This window comes from Aedes albopictus, chromosome 3 (assembly GCF_035046485.1).
Source record: "Aedes albopictus strain Foshan chromosome 3, AalbF5, whole genome shotgun sequence".
Classification (NCBI taxonomy): Eukaryota; Metazoa; Arthropoda; class Insecta; order Diptera; family Culicidae; genus Aedes; species Aedes albopictus.
This window is the reverse complement of record NC_085138.1, coordinates 139,695,725-139,719,159: the sequence shown is the minus strand read 5'-3', so window position 1 is coordinate 139,719,159 and position 23,435 is coordinate 139,695,725. Positions and strand designations below refer to the sequence as shown.

Below are 23,435 nucleotides of genomic sequence, written 5' to 3'. Positions count from 1 at the left end.
TACTCTTTTACAATTAGTGCTCCTTGAGATCCAGAATTCAAAAAGCATTTACACCTCCACTTCGGATTTGCGGTTCTTGTAAAATTGACATGGCCCGTGACCCCAGCTTGGGAACCCAAACTTTGCAACGCCACTATATTGTGGTAAGTGCTTCTTGAGACGCAGAATCTGAAAACCTTTTTCACTTGCTATTTGCACTTTTGGTTCATTAGAAATTAACATGGCCGGTTGCCTCTGCTTGAGAACCCCTGATCTGTGCCACACCACTTTATTGTAATACATGCTCCTTGAGACGCACCGATCTCCTAGAACTTTTGGATCTTGAGATGTTTGCGTGGCCCGTCACTCATGATTGGGAGCCTCTAACTTTTGTATCACTCCTGGAGGTAATCCTGTTTGAGATGGATAATTGAGAAACAACTTTAAATTTCCATTATACATATGTATCACATGTTAATTGTTCCCGAGTACCTAGAACTCCAATTTACGCCCAAAAAGCGTTAATTGGAGGAAGCGCTATTTGAGGGGTGTAAATTGAATTTGGCGCAAATAAAGTGAGCGTAAATTGGGGGTGTACAGGGTGCGGCAGGAAAAAATGCGAAAAGTTCAAGGCACTAGTACACGCTAAATATGGGATATATATGACTATTTTTTCATGACGGTGTATCAGTCAATGTCTATATTCTAGCACTGAAAAATAAAAATGAACATATTTGATGTTTAACATGTGATAATGTAAGCCTAATAAGCGGCTATCAATAAACTGCGCGCCCAATGGTTATTAAACAAAATGACTATAACAGTAACTAAATTAGCTTAAATTTGATGAACAACCGGACCACACTGATCAAGAGCCATGTAGTTTCACATACTAGATGAAATAAGTACATATTTTTGATGATATTGTGGAGAAAGTTAAAAATTTTGTTTTATCAGATACGAAATTTAACGACCTGTGTACTTTTCTGTGGTTTGAAAATTCTGATTGTCTTCAGCATCAGGCGCCACCCTGTAAGGGTTAGTGACCAAAATGGGAAAATTTGTATATAACTTTTCAGAAAACTAGCCTATTATAGATCATGGAACGTTGAAACATAGATTGGTTGATGTCAAATGGACGAAAACGAGGTTTGAAGTTGAAAAAAACTATCGCATTTTTTCCTGCCGCATACTGTACTGTAGTACGACGGGTTGATAGTACGGATTGCATGTTTTGCACCCACATAAATGCAGCGGCGTTATACCGGTTCAACAAGACAGACAAATAGATTACACTTGAACTAGTAAGGAAACTAAACATAAGTTAAACGAACATTCCAGGAAAATAATAATTTTCCAACCTGTAGTCTTAAACCGCTGGCTATCTGTTACTTTGGGATTATTATTTCGGAAATTTTCCGTTGGCATTTCCAACAGACACTATAGGGATATTTCTGGTTAGCCAAGCTACCTTGGAGTTCAGAACATCAGGTCTACATTCGTAACAGTGGCCATATTTTTATACTCAGTAACGTTGCATAATCAACCAAGGTTACTGGACCAACCTGAAGTCTTCTATATATTACTTTGAAGCTTCGGGACATTAAAGGTCGTCTTGAAGTTTAGCTCTTGACAGTAACGGTAGTTATTCTCGCAATGAACTGTAACATTACACATTCAACTGTAATCTGTAATCCCCCTGTCATGAGTCATTCCAAGATAGTTTCGAGATATTCCAGATCAACTCAACCACTCCGGAGACCATAGCTTCAGGTCTGATTTTGTGATAATAACTTTTGCCACTACGTTAAGTAATATTACATAATCCCCTGTATTTACCAACGTAGTTCGAGGAACAATAAGCGGAGCCATCCTTACTGTTATGGATCTTATCTGATTAAAAACCCACTGTAACATGAGGTGATTTCGTTTCAGATAGTAACGTTGTACAACCAAATAGGATCTATGATGCTCTGAACTTTTAAGGGCTAGTTTACGATAGTTTCAAGATAATTTACGTCATCCAATCTTTCATGGAGTACAAAACTTAATATCTACACTTGCAATGCTAGCCTGCAGCCTGCTAATGATGAATAATGAAACATACTTACTTATATTCCTCAAATCATTCCAAGATACTTTTGAAATATTGTATGATTTGGAGTTCGTTCAATAATTTGGAGTTCGGAGCTTCAAGTCTACAATTATATTAAAGACCTTTAACAATGGGTTGAAAAACGTTTAATAATCGACCACTGAACTTTTTCGTCAGTTAGTAGTCAATCTACTACTTTTGGGAAATTATAAGTTGTCCAAACAACTTGGAGCTCAGTTTTCAAGATATGCAACCGTAATAGCAGTTATTTTCATTGTTAACATTACCAAACATAATCAACTAGGGAATCGCACCACTTGGGCGGTGGCTTCTATTTTCGTCTGTTTTCCGCTATAACTCAGTCAAATTTGAACCAATTGACACAATTATTGGAATGCGGTGAGATAGGTATAGTATCTACCCGTGTACAACATTTCAAGTCAATTGGTTCAAAATTGATTGAGTTATAGTGGAAAACAGACGAATATAGAAGCCACAGCCCAAGTGGCGCGATACCCTAGATTGAATCTTTGAACTTTACAAGTCATGTCAAGGTACTGCAAAGATGTCAAACAGACTTACACTCCCGATCAAAAGTTTGGGGTCACCCCCTCAAAAACATGTCATTTTTAGGCCCATATCTCCGCCAATTTGCGTCCGATTCCAAAATCCTGGGTCTCATTCGAAAGATAATAAGTCATAAGTCCGTTTGAAAATGATTTCGGTGAAAGTTTCTCAAAAATATTTGTATGTAAACTTCACCTAAAGTTGCCAAATTTTCTAAAATATGAATATAAACTTACAGCAGTGCCGCTGAAAATTGGGTCGACCAAGTTTTAAGATGAGATTGGTAATATACCCTATTTTCTATTGGCTTTGAACTCCTTTTTATCGAACTTGGCTAAAAAATCTAGAAAAAAAAACAGTTTTTAAATAACTTTACCCTTGATGGTCAAAAGTTTGGGGTCACTATCGTGAAACGTGGATAAGTGATTTGTTGATATCTTGGTCATCTTTTTTCCTATTTCACTGCTTTTAAGCTTATTTGAAACATGATGAATGGTACTAACTGCATAGACATTGACCACACATATTTGTTAAAATTTACATAATGAAACTTAACGTAAAAGTGCCACATTTTTTGAAATGCGTTGAAATGTGTTAACTTTACATAACATTTTTATAAATAAAATCGTTGAATACGTTAAATTGAATACATCTAACGTAAATTTAGTTAGCTATCTTTGAAATGAGTCAAAAGAACGAAAATTGAATTATAGATGACGAAGATATCCCCAAATCAGTTTTACATGTTTTACGACAGTGATCCCAAACTTTTGGCTGATACATCATATTGAGGGGTGACCCCAAACTTTTGGTCGATGACAATCAGAGTTAGTTTACTTAATAATTTTTTTCCTAGATTTTTTAGCCAAGTTCGGTAAAAAGCAGTTAAAAGCTAATAGAAAATAGGTTATATTGCCGCTCTCATCCTAAAATTTGATCGATCCAATTTCCAGCGACACTGCCGTAAGTTTATATTCATTTTTTAGAAAACTTGGCAACTTTTGGTTAAGTTTACATACAAATATTTTTGAAAGTCCGTCTTAAACATTTTTATTGAACATATTTTGTAAAAATGTTATTCAAGTTATAATTTGAAACATCATCAAACTAAACGCTTCTAAACTTATTAAAAGCTTTAAAACTCCTTGTTTTTCTACTGATAGAGTAAAACTTATTATTTTTGACTCGTCAAATTCATGAAAGTAAAAATCAATCTACCATCGTCGTTACTAAGCTGCCTCGACTTCGAAAGGTACTTCAACCGCTCACCGTGTGATTAATACCTGTCACATCGCGGCTAATTAAGTCGACACAACATCCGATGAGCTGCCCGACTGAATGTTGGCGGCCGTGCGCCGTGGTCATCATTCGGCGTGAATGTCCTGCTCAGCCGTAATTCGGCCTGTCACATTTCGTCGCAAAACACCAAACAGGCCATTAAAACCTTGTCCATCATTCAAACCGCGATCCCCGGCCCGTTCGACCACCTGTGAGACCTTACCAAGAACCGTACGCACCGCAAGAGAATGTGCTTTTCGTGTTCAATTTTTCGCATTAAATGGTCGAAAGTGATAAGTTGCCGTTTGCAGACTGCGTGAATGCTGTATGACGTTTCTGTCGGTACACGATAAAGACACATCGCACATATCGTTGGCACGAAATCTCCCCCGTGTCCAAGCGCGAGGATTTGATCCGTTCTTGTTGCACCGGGATTGAATGCAGCGGACGGTGTAAGCATCACGCGACCAGTAAGGTGGAGGCCACAGAATCCGCAGAAATAAATCGAAAGTGATAGGTTACGGTGCGCACGGTCTGTCTTGTCTTGTCCAGTCGTAGAGTGTTGCGTGGGTCCATATTTAGATCGGTACTAATGATTCTGGTTGTGTGCTTTCATAAGGCTAGGTCGAACAAAATCAAAACATATATCACGTCATGTTTGATCTGCGTGTGATCTACTTCTTGTTATTTTTTTTGGTTTTCTTCACGCGGAGAATGTTGGTCAGGGTGAGAGAAGGTTTATCGTTGAAAGGAGATCGTTATCGCGGTGATTTGTGAGACACGCAGCTTTGCGAGTATGGTCGATCCTTTCGGTTGAGAGAAATAACGATAAAACGTTTGGACACTCCTCCATGTAGTGGATATCAATCAATTTTGCAACACGAATCTATACTGTTATTCGCAGAGAAACATTGGCAGCCAAAGTGGGATTCGAATAAGTCAAGAAATGATACTTATATTGACCACGCATTAGCACCCTAGTCCTTACTGTCTCCTCCTGTCCAGTTTTCCTTGTTTCAAGATCATTCTCGATTACAACCAAACCGAGATCAATCATTTTTAACAAGTTATGAACTGTATCAAGGACCATAAACCGGGGTTAAATCGATCACTTTAACCCTTTGGAGCCGGGGGGTCATATATGACCCCGGCGATGAAACCGAGCATAACAAACGTGTTCGACACCAGCGAGGTTGCGTCGACAGCGGCAAAAAAATCGGCTCCAAAAGGTTAAAACACCTTTTGCTGATAACGTGAGTACCAATCCAAATATTATCAAAAGAATTTATGAAAAATCAGTACTGGGTGGACCTCTATAAAACTGCATGACACAATTTTGGTCCAACAAATTTTAACATAAAGTTGAATAACTTCAAACCCTAAGAAATTGAAAATACCATTTTGGGGTGAAATTGCTCAGCATACAATTTAACATCAGTTAAAATTCTAAATCGCCTTATCCACTTAATTTTGACCTTCTGAACACGAATAACGTGTCAAAACTCTTATTTACAACTTGTGATTTTAGCTGTTGAAAAGCTAAATTAACTTTTGAAATTGACTCTTAAACGCCTAAAGGTAGGCAATTTTCTATGAAATTAGCGGGTTCAGCCACATTAAATTACTTAAAAAAAATAAAATAGTTTAATTACTGATTCTTGTCTAGAATAGGTACATAACATCACAATAAATGTTCATTAAAAATGTGAACACAAAAAGTTCACAGGTAATACTAGTGACATACTGACATACTCATCTCTAGGCATCCATGAACTGAATGACGAAAGAGCATTATGATCATAACGACGTATAGAAGTTGCTAGAATGGAATTACAATATAGTACCTGATTGATCAATTTGACCCCGGTTTACGGGACCAAACATTTTCCTTTTATTACTAAAATATGCTGTAGATCTTTCACCGCAACGTAACATGAAAAAATGATCTATCCACGTTACGGGCTGCATTGAGGATCGAGCATTTTTAAACTTGATTAACCATTCATTCCTCAGTGCACCAGCATTCCTCCGTGCACCCTGGTTTGGGCTAACCTATTTGGTGGTTTTTTACCTTTGAAACAGGTGATCAGTACAAGGGAGCGACAGGAAAAAGGCGAACATTTCAAGGCACTACTGCTACAGAGGTTGATCCTGCCAGCTTCACAGTAGCTGGAAAAAGCAGTGGAGAATGTTGAAAGCTTCAAAAGAGTTACACAGGCGTACCTCGATAGTACATACCCTCGATAGTGCGTACCCTCGATAGTACGTACATTTTGCCTCGATAGTACGTACACCAAAACTTATCTAATTTTTAATCTACAAAAATGAGTTCGAATCGTTAGTAGACGTATATCAGAGACTCCGATACTATGAATTTGTGTTATGCAGACTCTATAACACGGATTTTCAGTAAACCATGGTTCCCCAAAACTGTGGGTCGCGACCTCTCAGGGGGGTCGCCGGCCTTCATCCAGGGGGTCGCGAGGGTCAGTTGAATAATTTACTGTAACAGACAAGAAATACAATAAGTAAGTACAATAATATCTGGCATCATCATTCTGGCGTTATATCCCAACTAGGGAGGACTGCTTCTCAGCTTAGTGGTCTATAAGCACTTGCACAGTTATTAACTGAACGCTTTCTTTACCAATGGAACGTTGTAATAAAATGAAAAGGCACATGATGGCTCTATTTTGTGTACGGTTGCTAAGTAAAATGTTCTTATAAGACTATAGTGTCTATAGTGACTACACAGTTAAAATTTTCGTGTAATTTTCCATTTAATTCGATGCACATATTTGGAGCATCGAAATAAATGCAAAATTAGGTTTGATTTTAAAATTACACGACTTGAAACTCGAGTCGTGTAAAATTAAATTCGTTTTAAATTAAACGATGCATTTGTTTCTAGCGTCGCTGTATTTTTACACGAATGTTTGTTTTTATCCGGCCAAATAATTCCGCAATTGCCTGTTTTCATTTAAATTTATAGAAAAAATCATCGCTCTGCTATGGCACCGTCATTGTAGTATCTAAAGAAGCTGTCCAAATTGTTTGCCGTTTGTTTTGCAATTAACCCAATGCTGTACTTAACGCAGCCGTACGAAAAAGAAGCATAGAAAGACACACGGGCGATTGGAGCTGGAAGTGCCGCTGACGAAGATGTTTCTGTGTGATTCGACAAATTTGTATCACAAATCATACTCTGATACCACATATTCCATTTAGGCCCTTCAATACACTCGTGTATTGGAGATAGTTCATTATATAAATAAGAAAAAACATGTAATAAACCGAACAAACTGTGTGTCTTTCAATGTTTTTCAATGCGTGCGTGTGTTGTTTTATAACTTGATGGTGGCTTGGTGGCTGACCTCATGGAGTTCCTTATGGGATTCCACAAGAATGCCAACCGGGATTCCCTTCGTGGTTTGTCCACAAATTTGTTCCAGAGCTTTCTTCTTGGATTCCGTAAGCTCCTAATGGAATTCTTCCGGAAGTTTATTTAGGATACCTTGAGAAGTTCCCTCTGGGGTTTTTCCAGGAATTTGTTTCTGAGAGGTTCCGCCTGGGGTTCTGCCAAAAGCTCTTGCCAGGATTGTTCCAGGAAGTTCCCCAAGATTCTTCCAGAGATTCCTGGATTTCTGTAGAAGTTAATATCGAGATTCCTTCAGCATTACTCCTTCTAGGATTACCTTAGTAATGTTTCCTGAAACTCTTCCAGGTATTCCTTCCATTCTTCACAAACTTATTCTAGAACTCCTCTAAGGACTGTATCGGAAATTAACTATGAATGTTCAAAATGCTCTATCTCGAAGCACGGTTGGTCTTTTTATTCCGCTTCTTCTATGAAATCTTCACAATATAATTAAGTTTTGAACATCTTTGAGAAATTTGGAAAATGTTTAGTATTATTGAAAATATGGTTCTATGAGTATACCACACGAAATAACAATCTGTACAAACTGCATTTTTTTAATTTTGTTTAGCGTTTCAATAATTTGTAGCGAAAAAAAAATGTACGGGGAAAAATCTGGAAAATAATTATTATCACTAGCAGTTATGTACACATAACATATCACTCAATACCGACTTTTAAAGTTCTTATTTTAGATAGAAAAACCTCGAACATTTAGAATATGGTCTCTCCCAAAAAATACCTTCTTTTTGGTCGAACTTTGATGCTCTGTTTTAAATATCTTCAGAGGTTATAAAATTCCGTGCTCTGTTAAAAATACCTCTTCAATAGATTTAAATCCATACCCAATTAAAAAAATGCAAATTTTCAACCTTATGTATTTTTTATTTGCGTAATCGTTCTTTGATAACGCATAAAAAAGAGTTCCTCGAAAAATGGCCTTTTTTCATTTTTAAGAATTGCCCTAAACTGCGGAGGGAATTTTTCTTGATAAAAATATTTTTCCTATGTCGAGCATTCTGGAAAAGAATATATTTCTGCAAAAATGAAAGAGATAATATTGAGTATTTTCCTACAGTTTTCGCAATTTTCAATTTTTAGGAGGCGTTCAAAATTTTAAAAACATATATGCAATCTCTGAGATAAAAGTCCAAGTTAAATGTAATTTTTTAGAAATTCAGAATTGCCATTCTTTATTTAAAAGATTTTTACTGTATCTCCAAAAATAAAGTTATGTTTATTTCGAACAGATTATTTTCTAGGCAATTATGAACGTTTATAGTTAATTTCCGATACGATCCTTAGGAGGGAGCTATAACTAAGTTGCTTTTTCCTGTGTTTATTCAAGAAAATCCTACAGAAAGTACATGAGAAAATCCAAAAACAAAATACTCAAAAAAAATCATAATGAACTCCAGGAGGATTTCCATTACAAACATCTGAAAGAATTCCAGAAGGGTCTGCAGGAATTCCTGACGGAGCTCTTGGTAGAAACCAAAAAAGAGTTCCTAGATGATTCCTGGAAAAACTTCTCGAAGAAATCCTGGAATCAGTTTCTGAAAGAATTCCTAGAAGAAGCTCTTAGAGGAATCCCGGAAGAAGTTCTTGAAAAGTTATTCCTGACAGTCACCAAGAAGAAACTCTCGGAGGAATCTCGGAAGGAATTTCTGAAAGAATCCTGGAAAAATCCCAGAAAGATTACCTGCTGAAATTATTGTAGGAATCCCAGAAGGAATACTTGAATCAGAAGTAGCTTTCAAAAAAACGGTAGAAGTTAATGGAGGGATCTCTGAGAAGCTTTTAGAGGAATACTGAATGAAGTTCTTGTCAGGGATCTTGTAGGATTTCTGGAAGGGTTTCAAAAGGAATTCCTGAAGAATTTCCAGAAGATACTCCGAGAAGAATCTCGTATGAAATTCCAGGAATAAATCCTTACGGATTGTTGCAAGGAGTTTTTGAAGGAATCTCGGTAAGAATTTCTGATACAATTTCCGAAAGATCTCCTAGAGAAATTCTGTTTGAAGTTGCTAGAATTTCCAGGAATACCATCTGGAAGCCCAAAAAACTACATCCAGAGACTTCCTAAAAGAAACTATTCGGAGAATCTTGGATGAAATTCCTAGAAGATTCTGGGGACTTCTTGAGAAATTCTGGAAGAAATCTCTTGAAGTCCGAACGTAAACAAAAAGGTCACAAAACATCAAAAACTTAGAAAAAAAAATCTTTAGCAATTGCGGCTTGCATTGTCTTATAGGCTGTACCAATTCAATTGTTTCTGAGTGAACCCGAATTGTGGGGTTCGGGGAAAGACATTTCGCTTTCTCGCTTGCTTTAGGGATTTCTTCAAGTTTCAAGTTTCTTTCAGTTCCGAAATTGGTGTTGGTTCTGTGATTTCTCCAGGAATTTTTTTCTGGGATTGCTTAGGGATTCTTCCAGGAGTTTCTTCTGCGATTTCTAATGAGATTCCAGAGTCTCTTTCAGTGATTTCTCCAGAGACTCCTTCCGAAACTTCACCAAGAATTTATTCTGTAATACTTTCGGGACTTCCAGGATTTCTTCAGAAATTTCTTCCTGAATACCTCCAGGAATTTCGTTCCGGGATTTCTCCATGAATTCTTTCCAAGATTCCTCCAGAAATTCATTCCGAGATTCCTACAGGAATTCTTTCTAAGATTCATCAAATATTTTTTCCTTGAATTCTTCCAAGAATTCCGGGAGTCCTCCAAGAGCTCCGGGAAATCTCTAGGAATCCCTTCTCGTAAAAAAAATTAAACTCTTGGAGGTGTCCTAGAAGGAGCAATGTTCAGAAGATTTAGAAAATATCACGGCTATAAATATTGCAGGAGAGAATACTTCTAGAATGTTTCTATAAGAAGATATAACTGATCTAGATCGATTTAATTATATCTAGACCAGTTTGAATGGTTCTAAAAGATAATTCAAATAAAATCAATATAAGTTCCCAGAGACGAGATGCCTCTACGAAGCATCCCCAGAGCACAAGAAGATTTTTCCAATAAAGATAGGATCCTAAACAAGCAAAATTACGTAATTAATAAACAGACCCTTATGCCACGTGTAACTTTTTGTCAATCCTGACGTTCTAGAAATAACATTTTTTGATTTGAAAATGAAATTTGAAATAGAAATTTGTGATTCGATAGTACGTACGTTTCGATAGTACGTACACTAAACGAAGCGGTGGTGTACGTACTATCGAGGTATTGGGAATTCGAGGAGGAACTTCTAGAAGCATCCCAAGAAAAATTTCTGCAGGAACTTAAGGAGGAATCTCAGGAACTTCCGGAGAATTCCTAAAAGGAGCTCCTGGAGAAATGCCTGCAAGAACTTCTAGAAGAATCCCAGTAAGAACTCCTGAAGGTATCTTAGTACTTCTTGGAAGAATGCCAGAAGAAACTTCTGGTGGAATCCCAGGAGGAACTCCTGGAGGAATTCCGGCAAGAACTTCAAGAAAAATCCCAGTAAAAACTCCTGGAAAAATTTTAGGAGGAATCTCAGGAATTCATGAAAGAATTCCATAAGGAACTTCTGGAAGAATCCTAGAAGAAATTTCTGGTGGAATCCTAGGAAAAACTCTTGGAGAAGTCCCAGAAGGAACTCCTGGACGAGTCCTAGGCAGATCAGAAGGCCGGCTCCAGAGGCACGTTATCCTCCATTTGGGACATTTGTGCCATCGCCAAAATAACAGCCTATTTCATCATCTACCTGAGGGAAAAGGAAGGAAACAGGATTTGGATGGGGATAGGGACAGGTAGGGAAATAGGAAAAATACCCTGGAAGAGGGTACTAACGCACAAGCGTACCACAATGGGTTCAAACAGCGCCCTGAAAAGGGCACTGTAATAACGCATAAAGCGAAAGAGAGCCTATAGCTCTTTACCACAGCGGGTTAAGAACAACAGAATATCCTGAAGATTCAGGTTTCTGAAGTCAGTTTCACTTAATAAGTGTTTACCGAATACTCGGAAACGCAGTTGCGCGAAAACTGGACAGTTACATATCAAATGATACGAAGTTCCATAATCGGATTCACAGCTATCACAGGCAAATGAATCAGCTTGCTGAATATTCGCCATGTGATAGCTGAGACGGCAGTGGCCAGTCAATGCTTTGACCAACATGCTGCACTTCTGCTTAGACAGATTAGTTAGATACTTCGCCACCCGTAGAGATGGCTCAGCACTATACAATTTGGTTTGACGACATGACTCCAAACTATTCCAATATTGTCTGTGTTGAGTGACAGCCCAGGTGTGAATCTGAAGCTTAATCCAACACTTCGATATCGGAATAGCTGGCTCAGGGCCAATGAAGTCATGTGATGCTCCAGAGCGAGCTAACTCATCAGCCAATTCATTTCCAGCGATGGAAGAATGACCAGGTATCCATAAAAGGTGAACAGCGTTTGCTGAATTCAGCTCCTCGATTTGAGTTCGACAAGCGATAACTATCTTCGACCTGGAGTTGGCCGAAGCAAGTGCTTTAATAGCAGCCTGGCTATCTGAACAGAAGTATATTACTTTGCCCATTACGTGGTGCTGAAGTGCTGATTGCACTCCGCACATAAGAGCAAAGATTTCGGCCTGAAAAACGGTACAGTGTCTACCAAGTGAATAAGACTGATACAGCCTTAGCTCACGAGAATAAACACCAGCACCTGCTCGACCTTCGAGAAGGGAGCCATCAGTGTAACATACGATGCCGCCTGAAATACTTCTTTCCAGATAACCAGATGTCCACTCTTCCCGGGAAGGGAATTTCGTGGAAAATGTCCTATATGGAAAATTACAAGCAATTGTAAGATCACTTGGAGCAAGGACAATTTTGTCCCAATTCACCAAAAGTGGAAACAACGAGGTGTGTGTTGAACTGCGGTTCACAGGAGTTTCCTCTAGTAGACCGAGTACCCGTAACCGGTAAGTGCAAGAAAGGGCTTCTTGTTTGAGATGAATGTGTAGTGGGGCAACGTCAAAGAGAACTTCTAGCGCTGCCGTAGGAGTTGAAGAGAACGCTCCAGACATCGCCATTAAGCACATCCTTTGGAGATGGCCTAATTTTGATTGGACCGTTCTTACTTCACCCTTTTGCCACCACACAAGACATCCATAAGCCAATATTGGCCGAACCACAGTTGTGTAAATCCATTTGATATACTTGGGTTTTAGACCCCAAGTTGTACCAAAGGTTCGCGGGCATTGCCCGAAGGCCATACAAGCTTTCTTGATTCTGAACTCAATGTGAGGTGTCCAGGAAAGCTTGGAATCAAGAATGACTCCAACGTACTTTACCTGTTCAGTCACATCGATTTCGGAATCAAAGAGACGCAAAGGTCGAACGCCATTACGGTTTCGCCTTTCCGTGAAAAGAACAATAGATGTTTTACTCGGATTAACCGAAAGGCCATATTGGCGACACCAACCCTCAACTACCTGAAGGGCGTTTTGCATCAGGTCGAAAAGGGTGCTGATGCACATACCAACTAACAATGTTAGGTAGTCGTCGGCAAAACCATAAGTAGGAAAACCGCTATTATTGAGTTGCCTCAATAGCGTATCTGCTACGAGATTCCACAAAAGCGGTGATAAGACTCCCCCTTGGGGGCATCCACAAACACTCAATTTCCTAATCCCTGCTAGACGCAGTGTCGAGAAGAGATGTCGGTTTTTGAGCATTTGGTGAATCCAATTGGAAATCATTGGAGATATACCATGACTCCGTGCGGCTTCCAATATGGCATCGAAAGGCACGTTGTCAAAGGCACCCTCGATATCTAAGAAAACACCCAAACAAGATTGCTTTTGAGCGAATGCTTTCTCGATATCGTAAACAACCTTGTGTAAAAGAGTCACAGTGGACTTACCAGATTGGTAGGCATGTTGGTTCACATGAAGAGGCACGTTGGCCAGATGAACATCACGGATATGATGATCCACAATGCGTTCTAAGCATTTCAGAAGAAAAGAGGTCAAACTGATAGGTCTGAAACTCTTTGCTTCTTCATACGACGCACGACCCACTTTCGGAATAAACTTTACAGTAATATCCCTCCAGGATTTGGGAATATACCCTGTAGCAAAACTGCAAACAAGTAGTTTTTTCAAAACATGTTTGAAATAATCAAATCCCTTCTGAAGCAAAATAGGATAAATCCTATCTGCCCCAGGAGATTTGAAAGGAGCAAAGCTATTAAGAGCCCACTCAATCGATTCTATAGTTACAATACTCCGAGCCGAAGCTAAAGAATCATAACTGCAAGAAAAGACATCAGGATCATCCGAAGATGTAATATCCACACATCCAGGGAAGTGTGTTCTGAATAAGCATTCCAGAACTTCCTCATCAGAGGAAGTCAGATCGCCATTTGGCAAACGAAGTTCGTTCACCCGGAAATCCTTAGATTTCGCAAGGATTTTGTTTAACCGACTGACTTCACTCAAGCTGGAAACATTTGTACAAAGGTTTTTCCAGCCACATCGTTCAGCAGACCGGAGAGCTTTCCTGTAGGCCTTGCGAGCCGACCTGAAAGCCTCCGAACCAGCCGAACGTCGTCTGTTCCAACTCTTTCTACATTGTTTCCTGAGTTTCGCCAGATCAGAGTTCCACCAAGGGGTTCCTCTTGTGATCTTCACAGACCGTAGAGGGCATGCTTCTTCAAAAGCTTCCATGATGAAGGTCGTTGTAGTATCAACGGCATCATCTAAATCACTTGGAGTGTCAATGGATGGTGAATATCCATGAAATTTGGCTGCAACCAAATCAGTATAAAGATCCCAGTTGGTTGACCGGGGATTCCTGAAACGCAATGTTTGCGAAGTAACATTCACATGTTCAAACAAGATGTAGCGATGGTCAGATAAAGATTCTTCATCTGACACATGCCAATTGGTCAGCTCGTGACTAATTCTGCTAGAGCAAAGCGTTATATCTAACACTTCCTCTCTAGCAGATACCATGAAGGTTGGGCGGTTGCCTATGTTAAGTAATGCAAGATCTGTACTACTTAAGTACTCCATCAAACTGGAGCCTCTCAAGTTAATGTCTGAGCTGCCCCAGATGATATGGTGAGCATTAGCATAACTGCCAACAATTAGCGGAAGGCCTTTTGAAGTGCAGTATGCGATGACTTGTTTGAAAGCATCCGTAGGGGATGGTTCATCATGTGGTAAATACACAGAACAATAGACGTATTTCCTGTTGAGGTTTCCAACAGATACATCAATTGTGATAGCACATACATCTCTGGTGGTTAGTTCAGAGATGAGTGTAGCAACTATTGCGTTGTTGACAAGCACACAGGCTCGAGGCATGACACGCGAGTTTGCCATTTCATGTTTACTGAAAGTGGCAAACACCGGGTTCACAAGTTTTCCTAGATAGAAATTTCCCTTACGAAAGTAAGGTTCTTGTACCAAGGCCACTTGGGCTGTACCATTTTGCATAAGTCTGCAAAGATTGATCGTTGCTGTTCTTTTATGCTGAAGATTGATCTGAGCTATCCTAACCGTAGCCACTACCCAAACTAGGTAAGATTAAACTCTTCGCAACAGCAGCACAACAAAGAACAGCAACAATAAAACCAAATCGGTATCGATTGGAAAACGCCAAAGGCGAGGATACACAGAATACACTGTGTAAATCGCATAATGCGAAACCATATAGGTGAAAATTTAAACTAATTAACAACATCTTCATAATCCCGCCCTTATTTAGCCTCAAGTGAGACTAAAGAAGGGCAGCTGATTGTCTCGGAGAAACACAAGGTCCACTGCACCATTGCTCCGGTTAGCGCAGTAAGGGCTACATACTATGGAGGGCGCCCTGGTACTCCACAGGCTCCGTTAGCGGTTAGGTTTTTATTAGACCCCCCTAGCCATTCATTCCTAGGCACGGTAAGCATAAAGCCGCATCACACCATGAATTAGGGGTCACCTGTTGGTGGATTCTTACCACCGGAACAGGCGGTCCGTAGTGTTATTCTTAGCCAATTGAGACAATCGCTACCGACACTACACAGCTATCTAGGCTGATCGAGAAAAGAAGTTAATATTGATGATCAACAATGCCTGCAAGAACTTCTAGAAGAATCCCAGTAAGAACTCCTGAAGGTATCTTAGTACTTCTTGGAAGAATGCCAGAAGAAACTTCTGGTGGAATCCCAGGAGGAACTCCTGGAGGAATTCCGGCAAGAACTTCAAGAAAAATCCCAGTAAAAACTCCTGGAAAAATTTTAGGAGGAATCTCAGGAATTCATGAAAGAATTCCATAAGGAACTTCTGGAAGAATCCTAGAAGAAATTTCTGGTGGAATCCTAGGAAAAACTCTTGGAGAAGTCCCAGAAGGAACTCCTGGACGAGTCCTAGGCAGAACTCCTGGAGGAGTCCCAGGAGGAACTCCTGAAGGAGTTCCAGGAGGAATCCCAAGACGAACTCCTGGAGGAATCCCAGGAGGAACTCCTGGAGGAATCCCAGGAGGAACTCCTGGAGGAATCCTAGGAGGAACTCCTGGAGGAATGCCAGGAGGAACTCCTGGAGGAATCCCAGGAGGAACTCCTGGAGGAATCCCAGGAGGAACTCCTGGAGGAATCCCAGGAGGAACTCCTGGAGGAATCCAAGGAGGAACTCCTGGAGGAATCCAAGGAGGAACTCCTGGAGGAATCCAAGGAGGAACTCCTGGAGAAATCTCAGGAGGAACTCCTGGAGGAATCCCAGGAGGAACTCCTGGAGGAATCCCAGGAGGAACTCCTGGAGGAATCCCAGGAGGAACTCCTGGAGGAATCCCAGGAGGAACTCCTGGAGGAATCCTAGGAGGAACTCCTGGAGGAATCCCAGGAGGAACTCCTGGAGGAATCCCAGGAGGAACTCCTGGAGGAATCCAAGGAGGAACTCCTGGAGGAATCCAAGGAGGAACTCCTGGAGAAATCTCAGGAGGAACTCCTGGAGGAATCCCAGGAGGAACTCCTGGAGGAATCCCAGGAGGAACTCCTGGAGGAATCCCAGGAGGAACTCCTGGAGGAATCCCAGGAGGAACTCCTGGAGGAATTCCTGGAGGAACTCCTGGTGGAAGCCCAGGAGGAACTCCGGGGGGAATCCCAGGAGGAACTCCTGGAGGAATCCCAAGAGGAACTCCTGGAGGAATCCCAGGAGGAATTCCCGAAGGTATCCCAGGAGGAACTCCTGGAGGTATCCCAGGAGGAACTCCTGCAGGTATCCCAGGAGAAACTCCTGGAGGTATCTCGTGTCCGTAGAGGATCACCGGTCTTATTAGCGTTTTGTACATGCTGCATTTGGTGCGTGGGTGAATCTTTTTCGACCGCAGTTTCTTCTGGAGCCCGTAGTAGACCCGACTTCCGCTGATGATGTGCCTCCGAATTTCACGGCTCACGTTGTTGTCAGCCGTCAGTAAGGATCCGAGGTAGACGAATTCCTCCACCACCTCGAAAGTATCCCCGTCTATCGTAATAGTACTACCCAGACGGATCCGGTCTTGTTCGGTTCCGCCTATCAGCATGTACTTTGTTTTTGAGGCATTCACCACCAGTCCGACCTTTGCTGCTTCGCGTTTGAGGTGGGTGTACAGCTCTGTCACCGTTCCAAATGTTCTGGCAATAATGTATATGTCGTCCGCAAAGCACACAAATTGTCCGGATTTTGTGAAAATCGTTCCTCGGCTGTTGAGCCCGGCTCGTCGCATCACACCTTCCAGAGCGATGTTGAAGAGTAGGCATGAGAGTCGCAGTCCCCGGTGAGATTCGTCCATCGTTGCTTTAATTTTAATCAGTCTAGTCAGCTTCCCAGGAAAGCCGTTTTCGTCCATGATTATCCATAGCTCTGCGCGGTCGATACTGTCGTATGCTGCTTTGAAGTCGATGAACAGGTGATGCGTTGGGACCTGGTATTGACGGCATTTCTAGAGGATGTGCCGTACGGTAAAGATCTGGTCCATTGTCGACCGGCCGTTGATGAAGCTGGCTTGATAACTTCCCACGAACTCATTCGTTTTAGGTGACAGACGACGGAAGATGATCTGGGATAGCACTTTGCAGGCAGCATTCAAAATAGTGATCGCCCTGAAGTTCTCACATTCCAAATGGTCGCCTTTCTTGTGAATGGTGCAGATTACCCCTTCCTTCCACTCTTCCGGTAGCTGTTCGGTTTCCCAGATCCTGACTATCAGCCTATGCAGACAGGTGGCCAACTTTTCTGGGCCCATCTTGATGAGTTCAGCTACGATACCATCCTTACCAGCTGCTTTGTTGGTTTTGAGCTGGTGAATGGCATCCTTAACTTCCCTCAGCGTGGGAGTTGGTTCATTTCCGTCCTCCGCTGCATTGACGTCGTCGTTTCCTCCGTCGCCGTGCCCCCCCGTGCCTACGTTCTCCACGCCGTTCAGGTGCTGATCGAAGTGCTGCTTCCACCTTTCGATCACCTCACGTCCGTCCGTCACGAGGCCTCCGTCTTTATCCCTGCATATTTCGGCTCGCGGCATAGAACTTCCGTGTTTCTTGGGAATGGCACAGCAGTTCCATTTCTTCATACTCCGCTTCTTCCAGGCGGCGCTTTTTGTTCCGAAAGAGGCGGGTCTGCTGTTTCTGTTTGTAACGTTCCACGTTCTGTCGAGTCCCTTGCTGCAGCATTACCGCCCTCGCTGCGTTCTTCTCCTCCAAAGCCGTTCTGCATTATTCGTCGAACCATTCGTTCCGTCGATGGTTCGACGACGCAGGTGCTGGACTGTTTGACGACCGTGCTGATGTGGAGAAGGCTGGTGGTAATAGCGGGTGACTTTAATGCCTGGGCCGTGGAATGGCAAAGCCGTTTCATGTACCAACGGGGTCAGATCCTGCTAGAGACACTGCCCATACTAGATGTCGGTCTGGCTAATGTCGGTACCAAGAGTACCTTTAGTCGGAACAACGGTGCGGAGTCGATTATTAAAGTTAGTTTTTGTAGTTCTAGTCTAACAAGCAGTTCGAACTGAGGTGTAGACGATAGCTACACTCACAGCGATCACCTGGCGGTTCGCTACAGTATCGACTACAACAACAGCAAGCAGCGGGAGAAGAAAAAGGGGCTAGGCCAAGGCCAAACCGTCGCAGGTGGAAGACATCATACTTCGACGAAGGCGTATTTAGGGAGGCGCTTCCACCGTGAGCGAAACCTACTTGGTTTAGTGGCGATGAGATGGTAGTGGTACTCTCGCGTGCGTACGATGCGACCATGCCTAGGCAAGTTCACCCTAGAAATGGGAGAGCACCAGCTTACTGGTGGGCTCAAGCGATTGCGGACCTGTGCCGTGCCTGCCTACGGGATAGGCGGCGGATGCAGCGAGAACGAACTGAGGAAGAGCGAAACGAATGACGGGTTGTGTTCACCGCTGCAAAAGCCGCGCTGAAGACCGAGATAAGGGCAAGCAAAAAGGTCTGCTTTGAGGGTCTCTATCAGAGTGCCTATGTGAATCCGTGGGATGATGTCTACAGGTCTTGATGTCGAAGTGTAATGGCTCCTACAGAGCAGTCTTCAAAGTGTTGGAGGGGATCATCGAGGGGCTCTCTCCACGTCATGATCCTAGTCCTCGGCCTCCTATCGGCAGGGGATTGGGGAAGGCGATGAGGAGAGGGTCTCCGATGTGGAACTTGCGGCGATAGGAAAGCTCCTTAGTGTAGGTAAGACCCCAGGTCCGGACGGAGTTCCCAACCTGGCCTTAAAAGTAGGTATTGCAAAGGCTCCCGAGATATTCAGGTCTGCTATGCAGAAATGCCTCGACGAGAGTTCTCCAAGCGGTTTGGAAGCGGTAGAGCCTGGTAATACCCAGAAAACCAGAAACGTATAATATGTTGCATAGGATGCTATAGTGGAGGCCATATGCGTGCATGTCTCCATTTTGGCGCATGTAAATGTACGCATATCGCCTCCACTTTAACATCTTATTCAACATCTTATACGATCACTGAGGGTATTTGCAAAGGTGGGGAAACCATCCGGAGACCCGTCGGCATGTAGACCAACTGCTTGATCGACACGGCGGGGAAGGTGCTCGAAAAGATCATCATCCATAGACTTTGGAGCATTCTGAGGGTGTAAGTGGTCTTTATTATAACCAGTTTACCTCAGGAGGGCCATATGGTGCCATCCTGGATTGTAGCGTTGCTATCAAAGCGCCGCTCTACTTGGATCCGAGCTAGCGAATGGAAAGGGGTCCCCGGAATGGGTCGGGGTAGGTCAAGGTCCCACTGCAGCAACTCCTTCTGGTGCTAGCTGATAGGGCCTGAGCTTCTAGTAGGTCATATCACGTGGCACGATAGTATCAGCTCTTGATGTTTTCTGGACAGTTGGCTTCGGGCATGGCGATTGACCCTGCCCGCTTTCCGAGAACAAAGGGAGTGGTAAGAATCACTTGGGAAGCTGACTTAAAGCCGTCATGTAACTTTGGAGGACTTCCCAAAGCTTGTCATTGATGTTCGTTGCTGCGGGCTACGCAGCTAACTTTGAGGATGCGATGTGCTCTAGCCCGTCTCTGAAGCAATGCTTTCTTGGAGCTTCCGGAGAGACGAAGGGTTTGGTGATCATGAAAATGTTGTTTGGTGTGTCGGGCAAATGGTAGTCCTTGGTTCTACTTTGGTTGTAGAAGACGGTCTTCAATCCCAAACTACCTGGGCCTCCCTGTTCAGCTGTCTGTTGAGCAGATTAACCCCCATGGTTTAAAAGAAAAACTCCGTGTTTCTCCGTAAACACTTTTACTGCTTTTATATCCGCGTTTGAACGCACAACAATGCATTGCATTCCTCAGGGATCATCACACTAACTGCATACCTCATTGCAATCACCGTCAATTCAACCAGGACATCCAACAGAAATCGTGCTAAATCATCGCCGAAAATTGTGTACCGTTTTCTTTTCGAAACATGATCGGTTCCGGCAGTTCACTTTTCATGTAGCCTTTTTATGGCTTAAACCGCACTCGTCATAAAACATGACAACGAATGCTTACGCCCAGTCAGTGCGATGAGCCGTCCAAATATCATTTATTTATTTACCTCAACATCAACAATTTATCGCAAGTTTGCATTTTTTTTTTCGCGCAAGCTTCAATGTTGATTTGGTTACCCGCACCAAACGGCAGCCAGGTTTGCATACAGCCATCACTCCGAGTGCGGCTCAGCTCTGTAATCGAGCTCCTCTTGCATTCGATTTGTGCTGGTCATCGGGAGTAGTTAATACCAAAAAGTGGTTGAAAGCAAGCCGCCCTCCTTTTTCGATGAAGAATTGTGTTATTTTTAATCGTCGAATTTGATTTTTTAACAGTATTCTTTTTGTTGTTATCGTTTCAGATTTGCGATCTTTGACTGCTTACTGCACTGGCGTATTCTGTTTTATCATTTAAACATTGATCAGATCCCTTTCAAATGCAATTTATAATAACCCACTAAAACATTCTGAATAATTCTGCTAGGCGGGTACGTGTCGCTTCAATTCGGACTTGTCCATCTGTAACATCAGTGATTGGGGAATACTGCCCAAGAAGGAAGATGCCCTAGCTTTTGCCGTGTGGAAGATAGGACCGATTCCCGTCAGCTTGAATGCGGAGCCGAAATCATTCCAGTTGTACCAGTAAGTTCCAATCGCCGAGCTAGTTCTATTTCTCAAGTACTAAAAAGTGTGATTCTCATCCATTCAGGTCCGGCATTTACGACAGCGCCGATTGTGACAGTTCGAAGTTGAACCACGCCGTGCTGGTGGTGGGTTACACCCCGCAATATTGGATTATCAAGAATTGGTGGGGATCGTGGGGTGAGAATGGCTATATGAGGATTGTACGTGGAAAGAATATGTGTGGCATCGCAAACTACGCAGCCTATTGTACTATAAAGTAGGAATAAATTATTGATGCATCTTTAATAGACAAACGCTGTGTGGTATAATGTTCATATTTCTCTATAGATTAACGGCTGCGCAGTCTTAGGGTTCAAAAAACGAGTTTTATTATTCTCCATTGCCAAAAACCGTTAAACTGTTTAAGTGATTTCGAAGTGTAAGCATGTACCAAAAACGACACAAAACGAGACAGTTAAAGTTAGACAAAACATTTGACCAAAAACGTTAATATTTATTTTCCCCCTGAGGAAGACACTATCCCCGTGTCGAAACGTCGGGTGAATAATTAAACTTGTTTTTTGAACCCTAAGACTGCGTAGCCGTTAATCTATAGAGTCAAGATTACAGTCGATTCCCAACAGCAATGTTCATATTTCTATTGATCACTGCCATTTGATGTAAAGGGCTGTCCATAAACCACGTGGTCATTTTTTTGGGACTTTTCGACCCCCCCCCCGTGGTCATTTGTCCATACAAATTTTTTAATTTGTCCATACAAAATGGTCATTGGCCGAACCCCCCCCCCTCTATGATCACGTGGTTTATGGACAGCCAAAGCGCCACTTCGATCATATTGAGGTTATATCATTTGCTTTGTAGAAATTTGCGTATTTTTTTCAAGGAACTGCAAATACGGTGATTTTTGCATATAAGTAGTAGGTATATCAACTTCTTCATTAGTTATTCCCTCAGATATTCAAACAGTATCGTTATTTTTTGTCGTTTTTATTTGGTGGGTTTTTGGAAATTACATGATATAGATTTTTCAAGATTCCCTGCCTACTTACTACTTACTGTTGAGGCTATGTCGCCATGAGCTTTTGGGCTTTTCTCTGCTGCGATGTCCTGCTGGGTTACAGTCTACGCTTGCTTGAAGATTTCGTTCCCTCTCCTGCGTAGTGTTTTCGACCCACCTCCGTTTTCCAAACCATTCACATTTCCCGAATTCCTATCACTATCAGCTTTTCATTATGTACATGGACGATAGAGCTCCGTATTAGAGATCTGGTTGTAAGGCCACCGTGCGAGACTTATTTACCGAAGGAATACCTGGGTTGAATGTTCTCCACTGATACACACCTGGTTTCCGAGGTCTCCTAGGAGCAATCGGTAAGATCGTTGAGCTTACTCTGTATATCAGAGCGCCATTAAGCTAAGAGAGAAATGTCATTAGCCAGTTTGAAGTTATTACTCCATGGTTATAGGTTTCCACAGAGTGTCGTCGTCAACGGAATGGTCTGTGTTCTCCAGGCATGGAATTCATTAAAGGCTTTACGGGGCTTCATCAGAATCATCAATCATTGCTCTCGAACTTTGAGGAAGCAAATCTCGAGTTCTACTGCATGAAATGGGCTGGAAAATTGATCATCTGTATGCTTACATATGATGAACAATCGAGTTTTCAGTTGAATCAGTCCACTGGAACTGGAGATTTGCATCGTCAAAGTTTCGCGTGTAATGATGATGAAAGAGACGGAAGACAACAGAATAAACATGATGTCCTGTATCGCCTTAAGTTTAGTATATGACGTAGCCACATCTCGAATTTTCAAGAGCACAACTCTGAAGAACCGAGAGTCGATTTGCGCTGAAAAGTTGATCGGTTGGTCACCACCAGCGGGAGTTGTGCTCTTAAAATTCGAGATGTGTATCTTTTTTTCCTCTGTGCATTGCTTGGGGTTAGGGTATCGAGATAACTTTTATGGAATGAATACTTCATCGTCTAATAGACTCTCACTGATCAGTCTGGAAAATTTGGTGAAGATATGTCCATCCATGTTAGATTTGTGACTACCCGGATTCCCAATTGGCATTCTTGGGCTGTAGTTTTTGCTAGGTACTTTACGGATAATGGTAAAATGTGATCTTCTATCGTTTTTCTTCTGATGTCCATAAAAAGTCAAAGGTATTCTTATTTTCTCAAAAAAGCTTTTCAAGTAATGGTCAGCCATTTTTTTTGGGGCCCTTATATTTGGAGCTGCGTGTAAAAAAAATCTTGTCGATAAAGATGCCGGGGCAGCTAGTAATATATATAAAAAAATAGACTCATAATGTACTGAAGACTATACTGAAAAACTTTTGATTAGAAAGCAAAGAATATTGCTAATTGTCAAATTGTGAGATGAATCTATGAAAACCATCTCGGAACGAGAGATAAGTTTGTGAAAAAGAGAATGTTCATGATGTATTTAGGCTCGGAGTAAGTTTG

At 41.9% G+C, this 23,435-nt stretch overlaps 1 protein-coding gene across 1 annotated transcript; it reads left to right on the top strand.

Annotated features, from left to right (window-relative positions):
* Positions 1-89: 89 nt before the first annotated feature.
* LOC109405709 (testin-2) lies at positions 90-21,251 on the top strand. Its single transcript, XM_062857520.1, has 3 exons — positions 90-143; positions 20,805-20,962; positions 21,030-21,251. Exons 1-3 carry the CDS (start codon positions 90-92, stop codon positions 21,223-21,225), a joined length of 408 nt encoding a protein of 135 aa, XP_062713504.1. The 3' UTR covers positions 21,226-21,251.
* Positions 21,252-23,435: the final 2,184 nt, after the last annotated feature.

Coding starts and splice junctions, on each gene's coding strand:
- LOC109405709 (XM_062857520.1), top strand. CDS start 90: ATGGCCCGTGACCCCAGCTTGGGAACCCAAACTTTGCAACGCCACTAT. Junction 144..20,804: donor TGCAACGCCACTATATTGTG/GTAAGTGCTTCT, acceptor TAATTCTGCTAG/GCGGGTACGTGTCGCTTCAA. Junction 20,963..21,029: donor AAATCATTCCAGTTGTACCA/GTAAGTTCCAAT, acceptor TCATCCATTCAG/GTCCGGCATTTACGACAGCG.